The following is a 20,300-nucleotide window of genomic DNA, read 5'->3' as shown; positions in this document are numbered from 1 at the left end:
TGGAGCACGGGCTCTAGGCATGTGGGCTTCAGTAGTTGTGGCAGGTGGGCTCAGTAGTTGTGGCACACAGGCTTAGCTGCTCCATGGCTTGTGGGATCTTCCTGGACCAGGGCTTGAACCTGTGTCCCCTGCATTGGAAGGTGGATTCTTAACCACTGCGCCACCAGGGAAGCCCAAGACGTTTGTTTTAACTCTTTCATATATTCAAAAAGTTAAGTAGAAACAAGTACAATCTAAAAAGAAGGACGAGGGAGTTCTTTGGTAGTCTAGTGGTTAGGACGCAGCACTTTCACTGCCGTGGCCTGAGTTCAATCCCTGGCTGGGGAACTGAGATCCCGCAAGCCATGCAGCACAGCCAAAATAATAATAATGAAAACAAAAAGAAGGACAAGGGGGTGTAATAGGAGGAGAAAGGAGAAGGAAAAGAGAAAGAGAAACTTCTCATTGAACTGCTATAGCTGGATGGGATTCACAGCAGATTAGACATTACAGAAGAAAAACTCAATGAACTTTAAGACATAAGCTATAGAAACTATCCAAGGTGAAACACACAGAAAAAAAGAATTTGCAAAAGAAAAGAGCTTTGGGACAACTCCAAGTTTCCTAATATATGGGTAGTTGGAGTCCCCAAAGGAGAGGTGATGAGGGGACAGAAAAAGTACTTGAAGTAATAATGACCAAAAACTTTCCTAACTGGATGAAAACTATAAACCCACAGATCCCAAAAGCTAAATGAACTCCAAGCACAAGAAAATGACATCAAGGCATATAAAGCCAGTGGTGAAGAGAAAAATTCCAAAAAGCAGCTGGAGAAAAAAAAATGTTAGAGGAACAAAGATAAGGATGACATTTCTCATTGGGAACCATGCAAACGTGAAGACAGTGAAGCAACAACTTCAAAGTATTGACAGAAAAAATTATCAATCTAGAATTCAATACCTGGGGGGGGGGATAAATCTTTTTAAGATGAAGGCAAAATAAAATGTTTTCAGACACACAAAGGCTGAAAAAAATTCATCACCAGGAGGCCTGCTATACAAAAAATGGTAAAGGACATCCTTCTAGAAAAAGGAAAACTAGACCAGATGGAAATCTGGATCTACACAAAGGAATGAAGATTGTGTTATGGCGCTTATGACATGTAGAAGTAAAATGCGTGACAATATTAGCATAAAGGCCAAGAGGGGAAAATATATACTACCGTAAATTTTTTATATTAGAAGTGGTATATTACTTGAAGTCTATGATAATTAAAAAATGTATAATATAAACCTGAAAGCAACACTAAAATAACAAAGAATTATGCCAACATTCAAATATCCAACAGCTGATGAATGGGTAAACAAAAGTGGTATATCCATACAATTAGAATATTATTTAGCCATTAAAAGGAATGAATTACTGACACACGCTACAACATGGATGAATTTTGAAAACATGGTAAGTGAAAGAAGACACAAAAGGCCACATGTTGTACATTTCCATGTATATGAAATGTCCATAATTGGCAAATTCATAGACACAAAGCAGATTAGTGATTGCCAGAGATTGGGGGAGGGGAGAATACGGAGTGCCTGCTTAATGGATATGGGGTTTCTTTTTGGGGTAATGAAAATGTTCTGTCATTAGATAGTGATGATGGTTGCACAACATGGAGAATGTACTAAAAACAACTCAATTGCACACTTTAAAATGGTTAACATGGGGCTTCCCTGCTGGCGCAGTGGTTGAGAGTCCGCCTGCCGATGGAGGGGACACAGGTTTGTGCCCTGGTCCAGGAAGATCCCACATGCCGCGGAGCGGCTGGGCCCGTGAGCCATGGCTGCTGAGCCTGCGCTCCGCAACGGGAGAGGCCACGACAGTGAGAGGCCCGCATACCGCAAAAAAAAAAAAAAAGGTTAACATGAAGAATTTTACATTATGTGGATTTTACTTCAATAAAAAGTTAAGCCAACAGAGGAGACTTATGATGGATTTATAAATAAATAATTGTACCAAAATAAGGCAGAAAAAGAAAAAGAGGAACAAAGAACAGATGGGGGCTTCCCCAGTGATGCAGTGGTTAAGAATCCACCTGCCGATGCAGGGGACACGGGTTCGAGCCCTGGGCCGGGAGGATCCCACATGACACGGAGCAACTAAGCCCATGCGCCACAACTACTGAGCCTGTGCTCTGGAGCCTGTGAGCCACAACTACTGAAGCCCGCATGCCACAACTACCTAAGCCGGCACGCCTAGAGCCTGTGCTCCACAGCAAGAGAAGTTACCACAATGAGAAGCCCACGCAACGAAGAGTAGCCCCGTCTCACTGCAACTAGAGAAAGCCCGCGTGCAGCAATAAGGACCCAACACAGACAAAAATAAATAAATACATTTAAAAGAACAGATGGGATAAATAAAAAATAAATAGCAAGATAGTAGGCTTAAGTCTAACCATATCAATAATCACAGTAAATGTAAATGGTATAAACACTAATTAAAAAGCAGAGATTGTCAGATTGGATTAAAAAAGCAAAACCCAACTACATGCTACCTACAAGAAACACTTTATTATTTATTTGTTTATTTTTGGCTGCGTTGGGTCTTCTTTGCTGCACATGGGCTTTTTCTAGTTGCAGTGAGTGGGGGCTACTCTTTGTTGCGGTGCCTGGGCTTCTCATTGTGGTGGCTTCTCTTGTTGCGGAGCACAGGCTCTAAGCACGCGGGCTTCAGTAGTTGCGGCATGTGGGCTCAGTAGTTGTGGCTCACAGGCTCTAGAGCGCAGGCTAAGTAGTTGTGCATGGGCTTAGTTGCTCCACAGTATGTGGGATTTTCCCAGACCAGGGATCGAATCTGTGTTCCCTGCATTGGCAGGCAGATTCTCAACCACTGCGCCACCAGGGAAGTCCAGAAACACTTTAAAGACATAAATAGTTTAAAAGTAAAAGGATGGGAAAGAATACCATTGCTGACCCTAGCCAAAAGAAAGCTGGAGTAGCTATATTAATATCAGACAAGTAGGTTTCAGGGATAATGAAGGTTATTTCATAATGATGATAGGGTCAGTTAATCAAGGAGCCATAACAATCTTAAACATTTATGCACCTAATAATAAAGCTTCAAAATACATGAAACAAAAAATGGATAGAAATAAGAAACAGACAAATACAAGTACAGTCAGAGTTCAGTTCTCTCAATAATTGATAGACCAAGTAAGCAGAAAATCAGCAAGGATATAGTAGACTCGAACAACGTGGTAAGTCAACTTGACTTTGATTAACACAGGACACCCAACAATAGTAGAATACACATTCTTCTCAAGTGCACACAGAACATTGATCAAGATTCAAAAGGCTTCAAGCCATATTATGTTGTCTGACCACACTATAATTAAATTAGAAATCATTTATCACAAGGATCCTTGGGAAATCTCTAAATATTTGGAAACAAAATAACACACTTCTAAGTAACCCGTAGATCAAAGAAGAAACCAAAAGAGAAATTGGAAAGTAGTCTGTACTGACTTGAAAATGGAAACAACATATCAGAATTTGTGGGATGTCACTAAAGCAGAACTTAGAGAAGTAATTTATAGCACTACCCACTAAAGAATGTCACTAGACATTCGGCTCCACAAGGATTGAATATAAGCCACTGCAGCCATTGACCTTCGACACACCCTGAAAAGAGTTCAGGACAGAGATCAGGAATGAGGCACTCTGTGCTCTGTGAAAACTGGCAGAACAGACCATAAGATAGATATTTTCAGGAGAAATTTTTTATGAACCTGGATTCTTGCATCTTCCCTTAGAAAAGCACTAAATCATTAACTAAGATTTCCATTCCTTGTGACTAACAGCAACCTTCTACTGAGATGTGTGCTTGGTTGCACCTACCCGCTTTGCCAAAATCACATATGTACTGACCTCTCCCCTTACCTCTTCTGAACAGTTTCTTGAGCTATCTGAGAGGCTCTCTGCCAGGCTACAGTCCTCAGTAAGACACTGGATAAACTCCACTCACAGCTTGTACATTGTGCGGTTTTGTTTTTGTTTTTTTAAGTAGCAGTAAACACCTATATTAGGAAAAAGGCAAGGTCTCAGGTCAATGATCTCAGCTATATTAATATCAGACAAGAAGATTTCATGGGACTTCCCTGGCAGCACAGTGGTTAATAATCCGCCTGCCAATGCAGGAGACACGGGTTCGATCCCTGGTCTGGAAAGATCCCACATACCGCGGAGCAACTAAGCCCGTGTGCCACAACTACTGAGCCTGTGCTCTAGAGCCTGCGAGCCACAACTACTGAAGCCCGCGCACCTAGAGCCTGTGCTCCACAACAAGAGAAGCCACCGCAATGAGAAGCCCACGCACCACAACGAAGAGTAGCCCCCACTCGCCACAACTAGAGAAAGCCCGCACACAGCAACGAAGACCCAATGCAGCCAAAAATAAATAAATAAATAAATAAATAAATTTACAAAAAAGAATCTGCCTGCCAGTGCAGCGGATGCGGGTTCCGTCCCTGGTCCGGGAAGATCCCACATGCCGCGGAGCAACTAAGCCCGTACACCACAACTACCGAAGCCCGTGAGCCCTAGAGCCCGTGCGCCACAACTACTGCGCTTGCATGCTGCAATTACTGAAGCCCACGTGCCTAGAGCCCGTGCACTGCAACTAGAGAAGCCACTGCAATGAGAAGCCTGCGCACCGCAACGAAGAGTAGTCCCGGCTCACCGCAATTAGAGAAAGCCCGCGCGCAGCAAGATACAACGCAGCCAAAAAAAAAAAAAAAAAAAAAAAAAATCTAGAGGGAATTCCCTGGCGGTCCAGTGGTTAGGAATCTGTGCTTTCACTGCCGCGGCCCGGGTTCAATCCATGGTTGGAGAACTAAGATCCCACAAGCTGCCCCCTCCCCAAATAATCTAGAAAAAGAAATTTGAAGTAAGTGGAAGAAAACAAGTAAGGATCTAAGTGGGTATCAATGAAATAGAAAACTATAGAGAATAATCAGTGAAACCAAAAGATGATTCTTTAACAAGATCAATAAAATTGATAAATCTCTAGCCAGACTGCTCAGGCAATGAGGGCAAAAAAAGAGGAAGACAAAATTACCAATCTCAGGGATGAGAGAGTCAGCTCAGGTGACTGCTACAGGTTCCACAGATATTAAAAGAGAATGTTACAGGGAATTCCCTGGCAGTCCGGTGGTTAGGACTCCACGCTTTCACTGCCAAGGGCCTGGGTTCAATACCTGGTCAAGGAACTAAGATCCTGCAAGCTGTGCGGCACGTCCAAAAAAAAGAGAGAGAGAATGTTATGAACAACTTCATGTCAACAAATTCCACAACTTAGATGAAATGGACAAATTCCTTGAAAGATCCAAAATACAAACACTCTCTCAAGAAGTAATAGCTAACCTGAAAAGCCCTACATTTATTAAAGAAATTGGAATTGTAGTTGAAAACCTTCCCACAAAGAAAACCTTAGGCTTGTGTGCCTTCACTGAGGAATTCTAGCAAATATTTAAGGAAGAAATAATATCAATTTTACACAAACCGTTCCCAAAAAATTTAAGAGAAGGGAATACGTCTCACCTCAGCTCATTCTATGAGACCAGCATTACCCTGACACCAAAACCGGGCAAAGATATTACAAGAAGAGAAAAACATACTGAGATATCACTACCCAAGAGAAAAGGAAATATCTGTTCATGCAAAAACTTGTACATGATATTCATAGCAGTTTTATTTGTAATAGCTAAACACTGGAAACAACACAAATGTCCACCAACAGGTGAGTGAATTGTGGTACATCCATCCAGTAGAATGCCACTTGGCAATTAAAAGGGACTATCGATACATGCATCACTGTGGGAGTCTCAATTATGCTAAGTGAGAGAAGTCATATAAAAAGGAGTACACCCTGTATGATTCCATATATCTAAAACTAGAAAATGCACACTAATCTATAGAGACAGAAAGCAGGTCAATTGTTGCTTGGGGAAGGAGGGGAAAGGGACAGTGGGAGGGAGACATTGCCAAGGGGCACAAACAAGGAGACTTTTGGGTGTGACAGATACGTTTACTTCATGGATTTATACACAAGTCAGAATGCGCCATGTAGCACAATTTCAACTTGTAACACTTGGGATGTCCACTTAATTGGGTTTTTTTTTTTTAATGTTATTTATTTATTTATTTTTTGGCTGTACTGCGTGGCATGTGGAACTTCCCCGACCAGGGATCAAACCCGAGTCCCTGCAGTGGAAGCACCGAGTCTTAACCACTGGACCACCAGGGAAGTGTACTTAATTGTATTTTAGTTGTACGACAAGGAAGAATTGTTTTTTAAATAAGGTATTGTTATCATTATTGTTGTTGTTATTACTTGGCCGTGCCACGTGGCTTGCAGGATCTCAGTTCCTGGACGAGGGATTGAACCTGGGCCCCGGCAGTGGAAGTGCTGAATCCTAACCATAGACCACCAGGGAACTCCCAGTATTATTTTTAAAAAATAAAATTAAAGTATACAGCTGGGAAAGGAAATACTGCTTTCCATTGTTGGTTGGCAACTATCTCTAAGAGGAAGAAGTATGTTTTCCTTTCTCTCCAGGACCTAGAGAAAAACCTCTGTGCTGGGTTAATATCAGCCACTGGGAAGATCAGTCATCTGAGATTCTGGATTCTCAAAAAGACTGTCTGCAGAGGCTGACCTTTGCTGTAGACTCATATCTTAAAGAACTTTATCTGGACTCAAATGTCCTCCCTTCAGGAACAGAAGTTCCCAAGTGTTGGTCACCGAGGTCCTGCAGAGAACAGTCATCTTTTATACATCTTTCCTTTTGATGCTTTCAATATCCTGGCAAGACCTGAGGAGGTGAAGGCACCTCACCTGCAGCTGTCCCAGCCAGGCCACCGGAAGTGGGCGTGGATCCCACACCCCAGAGTGGGGCTCAGTCTGACAAGTACTTCCAAACCCACTCCTCACCAGTCCCTTTCCATCCCAGAAGAGGGCTCCCCTCCCCACCCATTTTGCACATGAGGAAATGGAGGCCAGGGAGGTCCTGCCTGGTCTTGTTCCAGGACAGTGCAGCTGGAGGTTGCTCTCCGCTGCAGGGCACCTGCCAGCGGGGCCACCGTGATGTCTCCTGCCTCGAATGGCCTCTGGCAGGGCTTGGTGGAATTCCCCTGGCAGGAATTTGGGTGAGGCAGGCAGGGGTTAGCATCCCAGACTGAAGCCAGGCCACCTGGCTCACTTCTCGGCATCTCCAGTTCTAGCCCTTTGACCTTGGACAGGTTACTCAACCTCTCCCTGATTCAGCTCACTCACCTGCAAAATGGAGGTGGTAATAGCACTCACCTCCTGCAAGTGCAAAGAGAATTAAAAGGGTGTAAAGCCATCGGAACAGTGCTTGGCCCTGAGAGAGGCTACAGAAGCCCTCTTAAATAAATAAACGGCTTCAGCCCTGTCTAGTCCCGAGGTTTGGGCTCCTGCCATTCCCACCCAGAGAGCCCTGGGTGGAGGCCCCACTGATGCTGCAGAGCATCTGCCCTGTGCCCCCCACGCAGCAGGCACTTTCCAATCCTTCTGTCAGCCTCACTCCAGCAGGATAAGGGGAGGCTTCGTGAGCCTCGTTCCCAAGATGAGGGAACAGACCCCGAGGGGACCACACCACCAGCAGGTGACAGGGTGGGACCAGGCCAGGTCTGTCTGCCTCTGAGACTGGGCCTAGGAGAGGACCGGCCCAAGCGACGCCCACCTAGCGCCTCCTTGGTCTGGAATTTGGGCTGGGGCCGGCCTGGAGGGCACGCTCTGCCCAACAGGCTGCATGACTTCTGGGGTGTCCCTGCCTGCATAGTAGCCTCACTGGTGGTCGTAAGGGCCCCTCGAAGGGGCCCTGGACACCTGCGTGGGAACAAGGGCAGCCCACCTCTCTCCAGCTGTTTCATGCTCCAGCCCAGCCAGTGCATCGCGTGCATGCATCTGAGAGGCGAGGAGATTGAGAACAGCTGCCTCCGCCTGGATTCTCCCAGAACTCGCCTGGCAACACCCGGCCAAGGTCCTCACACCATCCTGGTAAGAATCTCTTTGAGTGGTCATGTTCGTCACATTCAAGGTTTGTGGGCAGATGAGGGCCAGGGATGGGCAGGGAGCGAGGGGCAGGAGGGACACAGACAGCTTGGCGTTTCTCCAGCCGGGAGCTGCAGGACACGGGCTTATCAGCTTGCCTGGCCCTGGGCCGGCTTCCTCATCCTTCTCCTCTCTGTGGCCCCTTCTACCCGCACCCGCTTTGCCTTCTCCTGGGGAGCCTGAGCCCCCTGTCCCAGAGCGGGGGACACAGGGAGATACTTCTGTGGCTCCCAAGCCACTGGGCAGGCTCATGTCTTTAAAGCAAGGAGGCCAGGGAGGGGCCGGGACCCCAGGATGGAGCATTGAGAGCTGGAAGGGATGGTGGACAGAGGAGAGGAGAGACCGGGGTCCGGAGAGGGAGCAGAGCTGGGCTGAACCGGGTGCTCTTCATGCCTTTCTGTCTTTCTCCCGATAGGGGTTCTGCCAAAAGCAGTGAGAGCGGCGGGGCCTGACCTCGGGGCTGGCAGGCAGCGCAGGAGAGGAGCTCCTTTTCCTCACTGCCTCTTGTCGGTCCTGGGACCGACGTCACCCTTCTTGGCCATCTCCCTTCTGTCCCAAGAGGCTGTTGTGCATCCGGCTGCCTGGGGACGTGTGTAATCAGTGCTGACTCATAGTCCCCTGTGGGCCAGAGCTATGGGGGAAGGTCAGCTGGTGGGCCCCGGGATGTGGGCCCGGGGGACCCCCACCTTCTCCTTGGCCTGTGGGGCTCCCTCCGCTGCTGGGTCTCTCCTCATCCTGCAGGATCCAGCTACCCTAGTCCTGACCTCCCAGTGCTGCAGGGGAGCCTTGGGCCATGGCTTCCCTGCTGCAGCCTCAGTCCACCCGACACCTCTAAATTCCTTCCTTGTCCCGGCCCAGCTCCCCACACTGGGCTGGGAGGTGACTGTGGCGTCTGGTCTGGAGCCTGCCCTTATGCTGCTTGCGGAAGACAGGAGATGGCCCCCTGCTGGGGCAGCTCCAGTACTGCTCTCCCCCGGGGCCCCCCACTGCTGTGGGCCGTGCCCACCTCACCCCTGCATGCTCCCTTGGGGTCCCGCATGGGGGGAGGACTCTGCATGTGGGCCCCCAGGGCCTGGAGGGAACACAGAGCTCTTTGTCTCTGGCCTGATGTCTCTCCTCCCCAACCCCATGGAGTTGCCCACTCGCCAAGTACAGGAGGCCTGGGGGGTGGGTACCAGGGCTGGTGGGCAGTGCTGTGCCCTGTGGGAAATGAGCCTTGCCCCCTGTCGGCACAGTCTCGTGCCCAGCCCAGGGGGCCCTGGTGGGGAGGTCAGCAGCCTGCGCTCCTCTCTGGGCTCCCAACCTGCTCCTCCCCAGCTCCTTCCTCAAAGTGCCCAAGCACCGCCCAGACGTGAGTGCCAGGTCTCTGGAGGCTTCCTCTAACTCCCCGACCACAGACGGACCCTCCCCCCTTCTTTGGTTTCCGTGGGAACCCTGCCCAGGGAGCACCCAGGGGAGACCAGTGTGAGCTTGGCCCCTCCCTTTTGGGCAGGCAGGGCCCCTGAGTCCCAGCCACCCCTTCTCCCAAACCCAGCCACAGGGCTGGTGCTCAGTGGCCCTGAGGCCCACAATGCAGAAAGGCTGAGGTGGAGGTGGCATCGGCCTTTATTGTGGGGTCTGCACAGTAGGTGCCGGGCCCCTCCTGCTGAGGGAAGGCTGAGACTCCAGCCTGGACCGACCATCCAGTCTCCAGTGAGCCCATCCTCCTCTGCGCACTGGATCCGGGTCCTGTGGGGTAACTCCGCCTCCATCACCCCCTCCCACGTGCTCGGGTGCGTTGCCAGTCAGGAAGCAGGAGCCAGGGCGGGTGGCAGGTCACCTGGTGCAGCAGGCCTGGGGCTCGGGCCCTGGCCCGGCAGCTGCAGAGCCCCAGGTGGAGGCAAGGGCCGTGGCCCCGACCATGCCACCCTCAGGCTCTGGGTCCAGGCTCTCGTAGATGGTGGGCAGTGAGGTGTGCTGGCTTAGCCGCCGGCGCAGGCCAACCAGCAGGGGCTGGGGCAGGGAGGCCACATCCACGTTGTTGCCCAGGTCCACCCAGGCCAGCACCGGGAACTTGGTGGTGTCCTTGATGGCCTCAGTGAGCTCACGGGCGGCAGCCCGCGTCAGCCGGTTGCCATTGAGCAGAAGCTGGGTGAGGCGGGGCAGCGTCCAGAGGCTGGGCAGCAGCCGGTGCAGCAGCTCATCACTCAGCCCCGTGAAGCTCAGGTCCAGCACTGCCAGCCTGGCGCCCTGGCTGCCCAGGTAGCGCATGATATGCTGCACGTCCCGCACCGACAGTGGTATCCCCGATAGGTTCACGGTCTCCCCCGCCAGCAGAGTCTTCTGGAGGTTGCTCTTGAGGCTGCGGGAGGGTCGAGGGTGGGGAGGGACTGAGCAAGGGCCCCACCTGCCTCAGACAGTGACCCCTCTGTCAGGGCAGCAAGGCCCAGGCCCTGCAGATGGCCACTTCCTAGATGAGTAGCCATGGGCAATGCTCTGAATCGCTCTGAGCCTTAGTCCCCTTTGGTTAAGAGGCGACCTGGCTGTGAGGATTAGATGCACTTGCGTTAAGGCTCCATGAGCTGTTATAAAAACCCTCTGTGTGCTTGCATCACCACACCTGCTACATCTGTTGTCTCTTATTTTTATGCCAACTCAGTGGGGTGGGAATGATTATCCTATTCTGCAGAGGAGCAAATGGGTGCTTGGAGGGGTGACGTGACCCTTCCACGGTCACACACCACTAAGGGGGAGCCAGGTCTCCAAATCGGGGTGTTCTGACCCCTGAGCCCATGCTTTTTTTTCACGTGCCTCCTCTAAGGTTGACCCTTTTGGAATAAGGACAGATGTGGGAACAGGCCCAGGGTAAGCAAGAGGGCCATGTTGGGGGATGTGGGTGGGATCTGCCCTAGGGGAGGGCTCCCTGTGTCCTAAGCTGGAAGGGAGGTTTAGAGACTGAGGAGGGTCCCCCACTGCCCCCAGAACCCCCTCTAGTTCTCTCCTGTCATTTGAACATGGGCCTGCCTGGGGACTGACAGCAGTGGGAACACCTCCAGGGCCCTCACCTGCCAAGGCAGGGAACAACCCCATGGGCTCCAGGCTCAGCATGGGCCACCAGGCCTGAGGGAGGGGGCAGGAGGCTGGGGGGCAAGCAGGGGAGAGCACCAGGGCCCAGGTGCCAGTGGCCTGTTCCCAGGCTGAGTCTGTGGCCACGAGGTTGTGATGGAGTGACTAAGGGGGACCCCGTTGCAGAGTGAGCTGCTGGGCTGGCCTTGGAGGCCTCAGCTTCAGGCAGCCTGGCAAAGAGTCCCCAAAGGGCTTCAGGAAGCAGGGCAGTGTGGCCTTGGGCGAGACACTCTGCCTCCCCTGGCCTCAGTTTCCTTCCCTGGAAAATGGGAATCATGACCCAGACTCCACCTCCCTCCCAGCCTGTCCTGGGGACTCTGCTGACTCCAGCTGAGGCCCCCAGGGGGGCCAGGCCCTGTGATAGGCGGGGCGTTGAGGGACAGGCAGATGGCAGGAGGCAGTCACACGGAGAGGAGCTGGCCTTGGGGAGCATCCGCCTGCATTGCCACCGGCCAGTGACGGGCAGTGATGCAGCCAAGGGTGAGGGCCTGCAGGGTGGGATTTCAGGCCCCAGCTCTTGTTGACAGAGGCCTGGGAAGGGACCCCCCCAGGGGCCAGGCGGCTGGGCTGTGTCTGGGCTCCCTTACCAGCTCTGGGTCTTCCTTCGGGGCAGGCTGGACCCCTGCTGCCGCTTGGAGTGAGGGGTGAGGTGGTAGATGAGCTGCCGGCAGGTCTTGTCCGAGGACTCCCAGAGCTCATAGTCCTGCGGGGGCAGCGCTGTCAGGGGAGGCGGAGCCCTGTGAGCCCCCGGGCCTTGGGGACCCAAGTGTGTGCATGCGCACAGGCATTCATCACGGATCACTGAGCCGCCCACTGGTTTTCCCCTCCACCCCCGCCCCCCTGCCCCGTGGCCTGGCACAGAGCCAGGGGAGGCTGCCCACTGGGAGCTGGACAGGCTGGTCTGAGGCCCGTGGTGCCCGGCGGGAGGAAGCCCAGACAATGGGCCCTTGTTCCCTGTCCTCAGGCCCTGGGCCAGAGTCTCGGGCTATCAGCCACTGGCTCCCTGTCTACCCTCGGTGCCCCCCTGGGACTCACCACAGGGGGAGGCAGGACCAGGCCTCTCCAGGGAGCCCTGCTCCACTGACGCCACCCCCAGGGAATAGGAACAAGCCAGGTCAGCACGCTCTTCTTCCTCTCACTCTCCAAGCGAGACCGCACCCGTGGGGCCTGGGTCTGGGCTGCCAGCAGGGAGGGTTACCATTTTCCAGCACCACCACCTGGCTCTCTCTGGCTCCCAAGTGGACCCTTGCAGAGGCCCAGCTCAGGCAGGATGTGGGGTGGACTGCTTTCCACAGGCTGGCACCAAGCACGCTCCACCACCCAGCACATTCTTTTACCCAGTCCCTCTGTTAACAGCGGGCACCACAGTGGCAGCAAGGCCCAGGGGTCACTGCGATGGCCCTAGGCCAGCCTCACAGACCCCTCAGTGACAAGCGCGCCTGGACGTGGCAGTTCAGAGCTGGCAGAGCCCAGAGTGGGCATTCCTGTTTCACTCGGGGGCTCACTGTGACAAAGGGCCGGGGGCTGGCCACAGGCTGTGTCAGGAGTGCGGCACCTTCCATGCTTATGGCAGGACGTCCGCAGGTGCCGACATAGCAGGTGGGGACAGGTGTTCTGGGCAGACGCGGTGGCAGGAGGGGAGTTGAGGCTGCAGGTGGCAGGTGCCAGCTCAACACGAGGAGGGATGTGCTTGTGGCTGAGTTGCTGTGGGACGCAGTGGGAACATGTGGACAGGGGTTCCAGCCAAGGGAGCTCTCTTCTGGCTCTGGGACTCAGGGGCTGGGAGCCTGGTTCCATCAATGGATTTGTCAGAATGTCCTGTATCCCGAAGGGTCCTCATACGACTACCTGCCTGGGTCCCAGGGCCTGGCGCACAGTGCTGAAATTCAGGAAACGGGTCTAGGGAATTCCCTGGCGGTCCAGTGGTTAGGGCTCCGTGCTTCCACTGCAGGGGGCACAGGTTTAATGCCTGGTTGGGGAACTAAAATACTGGATGCCATGCTGCAGGGCCAAAAAAAGAAGAGGAAACGGGTCTACCCAACAGATGACTTTCCAGGGCTGGGAAAGCAGAGTTCCCATGTGCTCCAGCTGCTGGCCAGCCTCATACACTGAAACTGGCATCAGGTCCCAGAGAGGGACAGTGACCCGCCTAAGGCCACGCAGCAGACCAGGTGAGGGCCCAGATCCTAGCTCCCAGCTCTGGGCTCTTCTGGTCTGTCAACCACACTACCCAGCCTGGGGCCCGTGCCTCACCGACTTGGGGCACTGCAGGTCCCGGGCCAGGTTCACAAGCAGGTCGTGGGAGATGGGGTCCACCAGATTGAGGAAGGCCACATTCCTGTAGAGGATGTCTGTGAGGAGGGTCCCCTCGAGGCCTAGGTCCTGCAGGTAGTGAGAGTGGAGTGAGCCAGGGGTCGAGGCCTCCCTCCCCTAGCCCCCATCCCAGTCAGCCAGAGGCTCTCACATCTGTTCCCCTCTCTCCATTTCCCCTCTGAGGCTTGCTGGAGCCCTCCCCACAATGGCGATGAGCAAACTGTCCGGGGCAGGTGGACCCTTTGGATGAGCAGAGGGTCGGTGCATCAGGGGCCTCAGGGAGGTGGTAAGTGGGTCCAGGAACCCTTAGACTGGTTCCCTGGAGGTGAAACGTTCTGATGAGACCCCCTGGCTCCTCTGGGATTGGGCCTGTCTGGGGTATTCTCTGGGGGCTCCTTGATGATCCCCAAATGCCCCTGCCCTCCTCATTCCCTTTGGGGCCCCTGCCTCTATCCACCTATCCCCGAGCTCTCCTGAGCTATGGCCGCCACCTCTTTGCTGACGGGTCCAGACCCTTCTTGTCAGGGTGGAACTCTATCTCTCTCAGCTCATACAACCCAAAGGCAACTCAGACTGGGTGTGTCTCGCCTCCTGTGCCCCAGCTCAGTAAAGGGTGCCACCATCCCATCTTCCCAGGCACTTGGGCCAGAGCCCAGGAATCACCCCGCACTCTTCCCTCATCCCTCCTCTGCCCAGCTCTCCCCACCCCAAGCCCACTGCTCAAGGAGCTTCAGGCCTCATCCCCTCACAGCCTCTTCCCGGGGCTCCCAGCCTTCTGATACCCTTCCAGTCCACCCTAATGCTGCCAGAGCCAGCTCTATGAAACACACGCTTGATCCCTAACCCCTTCAGTGGAAACCAAATGCTCTCAAGGTTGTGTGATGGCAGAGACTCACACACAGCCTGCAGTCTCAGAACTCCCTGTGGCCTGGCCTTCACACCCTCTCTCGCCCACCAGCCTTCCTGTCCAGCCTCCAATCCTCCCACCCCTCACACAGATCCCACCATCAGGTCCCTGGCCTGCCCTGGCCTTCCTGCCTTCATCCCTTGGCCTCTTCCTCCTGTTATTCCCATAGGCCCGGTGTGGTGCCTTTTCGGGGGTCCGTTTAGAGGATATGCCGACAAGCTGACGAGACAGGCACAGCCAGGAGGGGCCTCGAGACCCCATGTGGACCCTCCCCAAGCCAGAGTGTAACATGTTCTGTGTATAAGCCCAGAGCACAGGAGGTCAGGCCAGGCCAGAATGACCAAGGTCCATAACTGCAGAGTCCCTGAAGGTTATGGGCAAGGACAGGCGGGCCTCAAATTCCAACCTTTTGGACACCAGTGGGCAACCTAGCTCGTTCCCCAGCTAAAATTTCCAGCTGGTGCCTTGGGCTGCAGATGCCATGCTGGACAGAGATCGTGCCTCTGAATAGTCTCTCGCTGATTTGTGCTGCTCTGTTGTTTGCATTTTAAACACGGCTCAAGTTGGAGATGACAGCTAGGGAGGATCCAGTAGAAGGGAAGGATGGCTGGTGAGCCTGGGCTGACCCAGTCAGGGTCCCAGACCAAAGCCTGCCTTCTGCTGATGTGGACAGCTCCTCTTAAAGGGCCAGCCCCACCTTTCCAGCCTGCTGAGCCCAGAGAAAGGAAACCCAGTGCAGCAGGAGGAGCAGAGCTGGGAGACTGGAGCGTGAGCTCTGGCCTTGGCTGGCCCCCAATTTGCTCTGTGGCCCTAGGCTCACTGCTTTTCTCCAAGCCTCAGTTTCCCAATCATCCACCTGCAGGTCAAAGACCACTGGGACAGCTGATTTCGGCTTACAGGACGGGGCCGATTGTGGTGGCAGCTGCTGCAGGGTATAGGGGTGTGGGCAGAGAGAGGAGTGGCTTGCTCAGTGGTGATGCTGGGATCAGAACCCATGTCTCTTAAGGCAACCCAGGGCTAGGGACATGGGACTCAGGTACCTGGTGTATGTGGAACCAGAGCCCCCACCCGTCGTGATGTGATGTTGTGATGAACAGATGCCAGGTGTGGGTACTCAATGGGTGAGAGCTGCCCGTTAGGAGGATGGGCATTGTGTGCTGTGGCTTTGTCTGAGCTGACGTGGAGAGGTTGCACCCACTGACCAGCTGGGCTGTCGCTTCCCCAGGTCCTTGCTTCGGGGTCCAGTGCAGCGCCTCCCTTCACCCTGGAGTGGGGAACCATCCTTTTCCCATTGCCCCTCAATACAAGATGATTCACCCCCACCTGCCCTCTTCCCAGCCGCCCTCCTTTCTTCTAAGGGCCTGAATGTGGACTCTTAGCTCCAGGCTTGGGAGCACCCTCAAACCCCAGAGACGCGTACAGTCATGGGACCCCCTCCACACTCACAGTCCCCCCGACCCCACAACTCTAGCTGACTGCCTTCCCTCCCTCGCCCTCCGGCCCAGACAAGACCCCCACCGCTGAGGCCAGTCGTCCCCTCCCCTCGGAACCCGCCCGGCCCGCGCGCCCGAGGCCAGCTCCGCATCTCCTCCCGGCCCCTCCTCGGCCTCCAGCCCCGGCCGGTCGGCCGGCTGCTTGGCTGCTTCTCTCACCTGGCGCAGGAGGCGCAGCAGCTGCCGGGCGCGCTCCGGCCGCCGCTCGCGGAGCGTCGACTGGATCTCGCGGAGCCAGCGCACCCGGCGCTCATAGGGCGCCGGCCCGCACCCCGCCGTCGCCCCAGCCTCCGAGCCCGCTTCGGGACCGGGCCGCCGGCCCAGCCGCGCCCCCATGGCCGCCGCGCGGCGGGCGCCGAGCCGGCGGGAGGCAGGGCCGCTTGCGCCCCGCCCCTGGCCCCGCCCGGGATGCTCTGGGCGGGGAGCGCGGGATCCAAGGCTGCGCGTCCCGGCAGGGCCGAGGCGGAGGAAGGGAAGAGGGTTCTTGCTGGGGGCCCCGGAGCTCCCACACCCGGTTTGGGGGTGTCCCTGGAGGAGGCCCTCGCCCGCGCTAGACCTGGCTCGAGCCCTGTCGCCAGGAACTGGAGCTGCCGGGACGAGGTGGCCCTCGGCGCCTTTAAAGGCTCCGAGCCTCCGTGCTGATTGTGGAACAGTCGCTTTGGCGGGGCAAAGAGCACTGGACTTGCAGTCAGGGCGGGATGGGTGGGGGTTCCGCTGCCGTTTGCCAGCTTTAGACAGTGCCAGCGCCTGCTTTCAGAATCTCCCCCGCCCCAGCCGCAGCGAGCAATTGTAGCATCTGACCTGTCCGCCTTGCGTGGACACTTCTGAGTTGACAAATGTTTATCACCCCTCCCTGCTTGGCTGGGGGCAGACTTGGGCAGGCCAGCCTCCTCTGCCAGACACCTGGGAGATAAATGGGATGGGGGATGCTGGTTAACCATCTCAGCCTGGCTCTGGGCAGGCTGGCAGCAGGCCAGCCGCACCTGCCCCTGCTTCAGTCTTCCCCGTGACAGAAGTGGGGAAAGTGTGTGGGGTGGGGGCTGGCTACTCCGGGACCAAGTTTGAGCCAAGGGCCCCCTAGCTGGAGAGGTCTTTATTGGAGGCTTGCTGCCCCTTATAGCACCCCCCACCCAGCTCTGGGCCCCTCACATTCCCAGGGTAGGGGGCATTTGGGGCACTAGGCTCCAGACCCTGACCTCCACAGCAAGGAGGGTGTGTCCTGCCTGGGAGGACAGTGTAGCTGGGCACGGGTGCCGGGGGTTGAGCATGGACAGCGATAGGGGGAGGAGAGGCTGTCCGAGGGCCTGTAGTAAGTGAGGGTAGAGTTAGGCTCCTTCTTCTGAGTTAAGAATTGCCCCCCCCAAGACTGTCCAAGACAGAGTGCTGGGCTCTGTGGTGCCCTGGGGCTGAGCCCCTGAGACAAGGCAGAGGGCCTGACCACCCACTGAACCCCAGCCCTTGTCGTTGCCTGCTTGGGTGCCCCCATTGGGCCTGTTCCTGGGGCCTTCCTATCCCGGAGCCCCTTCTTTCCTGCCATCTGCGACTGGACCCAGACACCTCCCTTCGCTGCTATGTAGCCAGCTTTGTCCTGGGGCCACCTTGGCACCACAGGTTTCCTCCCTGGCAAACCTGCATGACTGCCCGGCCTGCCTTCCTCCGGGGCCAAGGTGCTGCTCTCACTAAACTGGGCCAGAGACTTCAGCAGCAGCCCCATTGCCCCAGGGGCCTCGCAGACCCCTACCCAGAGCTGGCAGGCTGGTAAGACGTCCCCCACCCCAATCTCAGGGCTGGAGCCAGAGCTGGGATGATTCCCAGATCGTGACCATATCCTTCCAGAGGCTGAGCCAGGTCTGGACATTGTCTCCTCAAAAGCGAGAAGGCCGAGGTTGGGGGAGGGGGTGGGGTGGGGACGGGGTGGGGGCGGGGGGAAGGCAAGGGAAGGCTGAGCCTGGATGTCATGAAGGGGGGCCGTCAGGCAGCGTCAGAGGGAGTATGCCCAGAGCTTGGAATCCCATGGAAAGTGGAGAACTGCTCCCCAGCCCCACCCCTCAACCCCTGCCCCACCCTCTGTGTCCTTGGCTGAGAGATTCCTGGAGAACGTTTTCCAGGAAAGGAGGGAGGGGTGGCATCTGGGCCGAAATCCCTGCATGGGCCTCCCTCAGCCTCCTGTGAGGGGTGGCGAGGTTGACTCTTTCTGGCCTAACCTGATTGGGACAGGGGACCCCAGAGACAGAGCTGTGCCCTCCGGAATGGTAGCATTGTCCCCCCACTGGCCGGCCTCCATGTATGCTTAACTAAAGCCTGCTGGCCCCTCTGCCTGGAGTTGCCCTGGGCCGCTGAGCTGTGTTTGGGGAGACCCCGTGGGTGGAGGGCTGTGGTGTTGCCCTCTCAGCCCCCAGGGCTGATGTGGAGGTTCAGGGGTTCTCGGGGCAGCCTTACCACCCCTGGGAGCCAGAGAGTCAAGTGGATGGAACCCAGGCCCTGCTGGGGGCATCTTGGGCCCCAAGTGGGAACTTCCAGGAGACAAGTAGCACCGACAGCTGGTGGCCCAGGTGGAATGACAGGGAAGCAGGGTCCTGATGACCCAGCAGGTTGGGTGGAGGGCTGTTGCTGGCACTGCAGCTGGACCTGTCCCACCTTCGGGCGTCTCCTCTACCCACCCAGTGGGATATTTCAAGCCCAGGAGGAGGCAGGGAAGCCCAGGGCTGATGGTACCTCAGCAAGGAGCCAGGTGCCACTGAGCCTCCTGGCAGCCACTGCAAAGAAGGATGCAGGATGGATTCAGAACTCACTAGGAGGAAGGAAGCAGACAGACAATCTATGGAGACAGTTTCCCCTGGATCTGGCTCTAAGGTATAGGTTGTGAGCTTCCTGCAGGGCTAGGAGTCACCACGGGGGTCACAGGTGTAGGCTCAGGCCCCAGCTCCTAATCCCCTGGACCTGCCCCCTTTTGGGGTATATAAACACGGGCAAGGTAGTTAGTGGTACTAGTTTTCTGTGGCTCTCATAACAAATTACCACAAACTTGGTAATGGCTTAAAACGACAGAAATGTATTCTCTCCCAGTTCTGGAGGCCAGAAGTCTGAAATCAAGGTGTTGGCAGGGCTGTGCTCTCTGAAGGTGCTCGGGAATCGTCTCTCTGCCCATTGCCAGCTTCTGGCGATGGCCGGCAGTTCTCGGCCTTCCTTGGCTTGTAGCTGTTTCACTGCAATCTCTGCCTCCATGGCCACAAGGCCTCCTTCACTGTGTCTGTGTGTCTCCTTTCTTACAGGAAGCCTACCTTATTGAATTTAGAGCCTACCTTAACCCAGGATGATCTCATCTTAACTAATGACTTCTACAAAGACTCTATTTCCAAATAGGGTCCCATTCAGAGCTCCCAGGCAGATGTGGATTTGGGGGGAAACTATTCAGCCCACTACAGTAGCTTCTGCAAAACTGTTTCCTCCTCTGTAAAATGGGGAAAATAGAATGCCCATCTGGCAAAGGTGTAGGATTAGACGCAGCAAGGAAAGCGTCCAGCACACATGCACGTGGCATGTGTAGGCTCTAATCAATCTTCCGTGGCTTCATGCCGAATCCACCCAGCCACCTGACAGCCATTATACTTACATTTAGTGATGATCACTGGGCCCTGTGGATACTTCAGAGACAAAGACGCAGGAGGTTAAAGGAACAGCAGAGGTGGGGAGCTGTAATGGGGGTCCCAGACACTGCGGGAGCCGAGGAAAACATCAGACCAGGAGACAGAGGAGGGCTTCAATGAGGAGGCGGTGGCGTTGAAGTTGGGGCCTGATGGAAGAGCCCCAGCAGTAGGACAGTGGGTGAATCACACAGAGGAAGGGGCAGGCCCCAGCTGACAGGAATTTATCTGGAGGGCCACGTGAACCTTTGAAGTGTTTTTCAGTGGGGGAGGGATGTGCTCAGAGCACTGCGGATGCAGTAGTAGAGCGGCTGGGGACTCTGCAAAGTTGCCAGGTGAGAGGGGGCGGTGCGGGGGGCTGGGGGGTCAGGTTTGGCGAGCAGGAGGGGGTGTAGAGGTAGGGGCTGCTGGACAGGGCCGGGGAGGATGCGTGGGCTGGTGTCCAGGGCTAGGCCCTGGCTAACATGGCCGGTGGAGGTCTGGGAGGGTAGCTGCCTAGCTCAGGTTCCGGCTTGTTGGTTAGGCATCTGAAACATCAGCCAACAGGATGTTTCAGTGAGGGGGGGCCAAAGAGATGCTGAAAAAGGGGGTGGGGGCAGGGCTTCTACAAGCCCAGGCAGGCTGAGCAGGGTGTGCATGGAGAGTGTGGGGCAGTTTTGGCATTAGCGAAACCGCGCACCCACTTAGCCCTGCGCAGGGTCACGGGGTGGGGGATGGCAGCCGTGG

At 55.2% G+C, this 20,300-nt stretch overlaps 2 protein-coding genes and 1 long non-coding RNA gene across 10 annotated transcripts in view; 1 reads left to right on the top strand and 2 right to left on the bottom strand.

Annotated features, from left to right (window-relative positions):
- Positions 1–6,596: 6,596 nt before the first annotated feature.
- The window catches only part of GGT1 (gamma-glutamyltransferase 1), a 32,777-nt gene continuing 19,073 nt past the window's right edge, over positions 6,597–20,300 (top strand). For 6 of the 8 annotated variants that reach the window (XM_060121670.1, XM_060121666.1, XM_060121669.1 and 3 more), the window contains exon 1: positions 6,597–8,058. Coding sequence is in view for 1 of the 8 variants with exons in the window: in XM_060121661.1 (XP_059977644.1) it covers positions 19,849–19,909 (61 nt within the window). In the remaining 7 variants the exon portion in view is untranslated. Of the gene's footprint in view, positions 8,059–17,554; positions 17,689–19,848; positions 19,910–20,300 lie in introns of those variants that run through there. The other 2 variants (XM_060121664.1, XM_060121661.1) reach the window with 2 other exon arrangements.
- LRRC75B (leucine rich repeat containing 75B) lies at positions 9,700–16,266 on the bottom strand. The gene is made up of 4 exons (XM_060121677.1): positions 16,090–16,266; positions 13,471–13,599; positions 11,805–11,920; positions 9,700–10,453 (listed from the first exon to the last, which is right to left on the bottom strand). The coding sequence occupies exons 1-4, from the start codon at positions 16,264–16,266 to the stop codon at positions 9,928–9,930; spliced, it is 948 nt and encodes a 315-aa protein (XP_059977660.1). The 3' UTR covers positions 9,700–9,927.
- On the bottom strand, positions 16,731–19,758 carry LOC132504347 (uncharacterized). Its single transcript, XR_009534856.1, has 3 exons — positions 19,544–19,758; positions 18,646–18,721; positions 16,731–16,833 (listed from the first exon to the last, which is right to left on the bottom strand). It is a non-coding gene; the product is annotated as an uncharacterized LOC132504347 (long non-coding RNA).

The sequence above is a fragment of the Lagenorhynchus albirostris genome, chromosome 14, assembly GCF_949774975.1.
Source record: "Lagenorhynchus albirostris chromosome 14, mLagAlb1.1, whole genome shotgun sequence".
NCBI classification, from domain to species: Eukaryota; Metazoa; Chordata; class Mammalia; order Artiodactyla; family Delphinidae; genus Lagenorhynchus; species Lagenorhynchus albirostris.
Note: the sequence above shows the minus strand (reverse complement) of the source record. Positions and strands in the feature narration are given on the sequence as shown.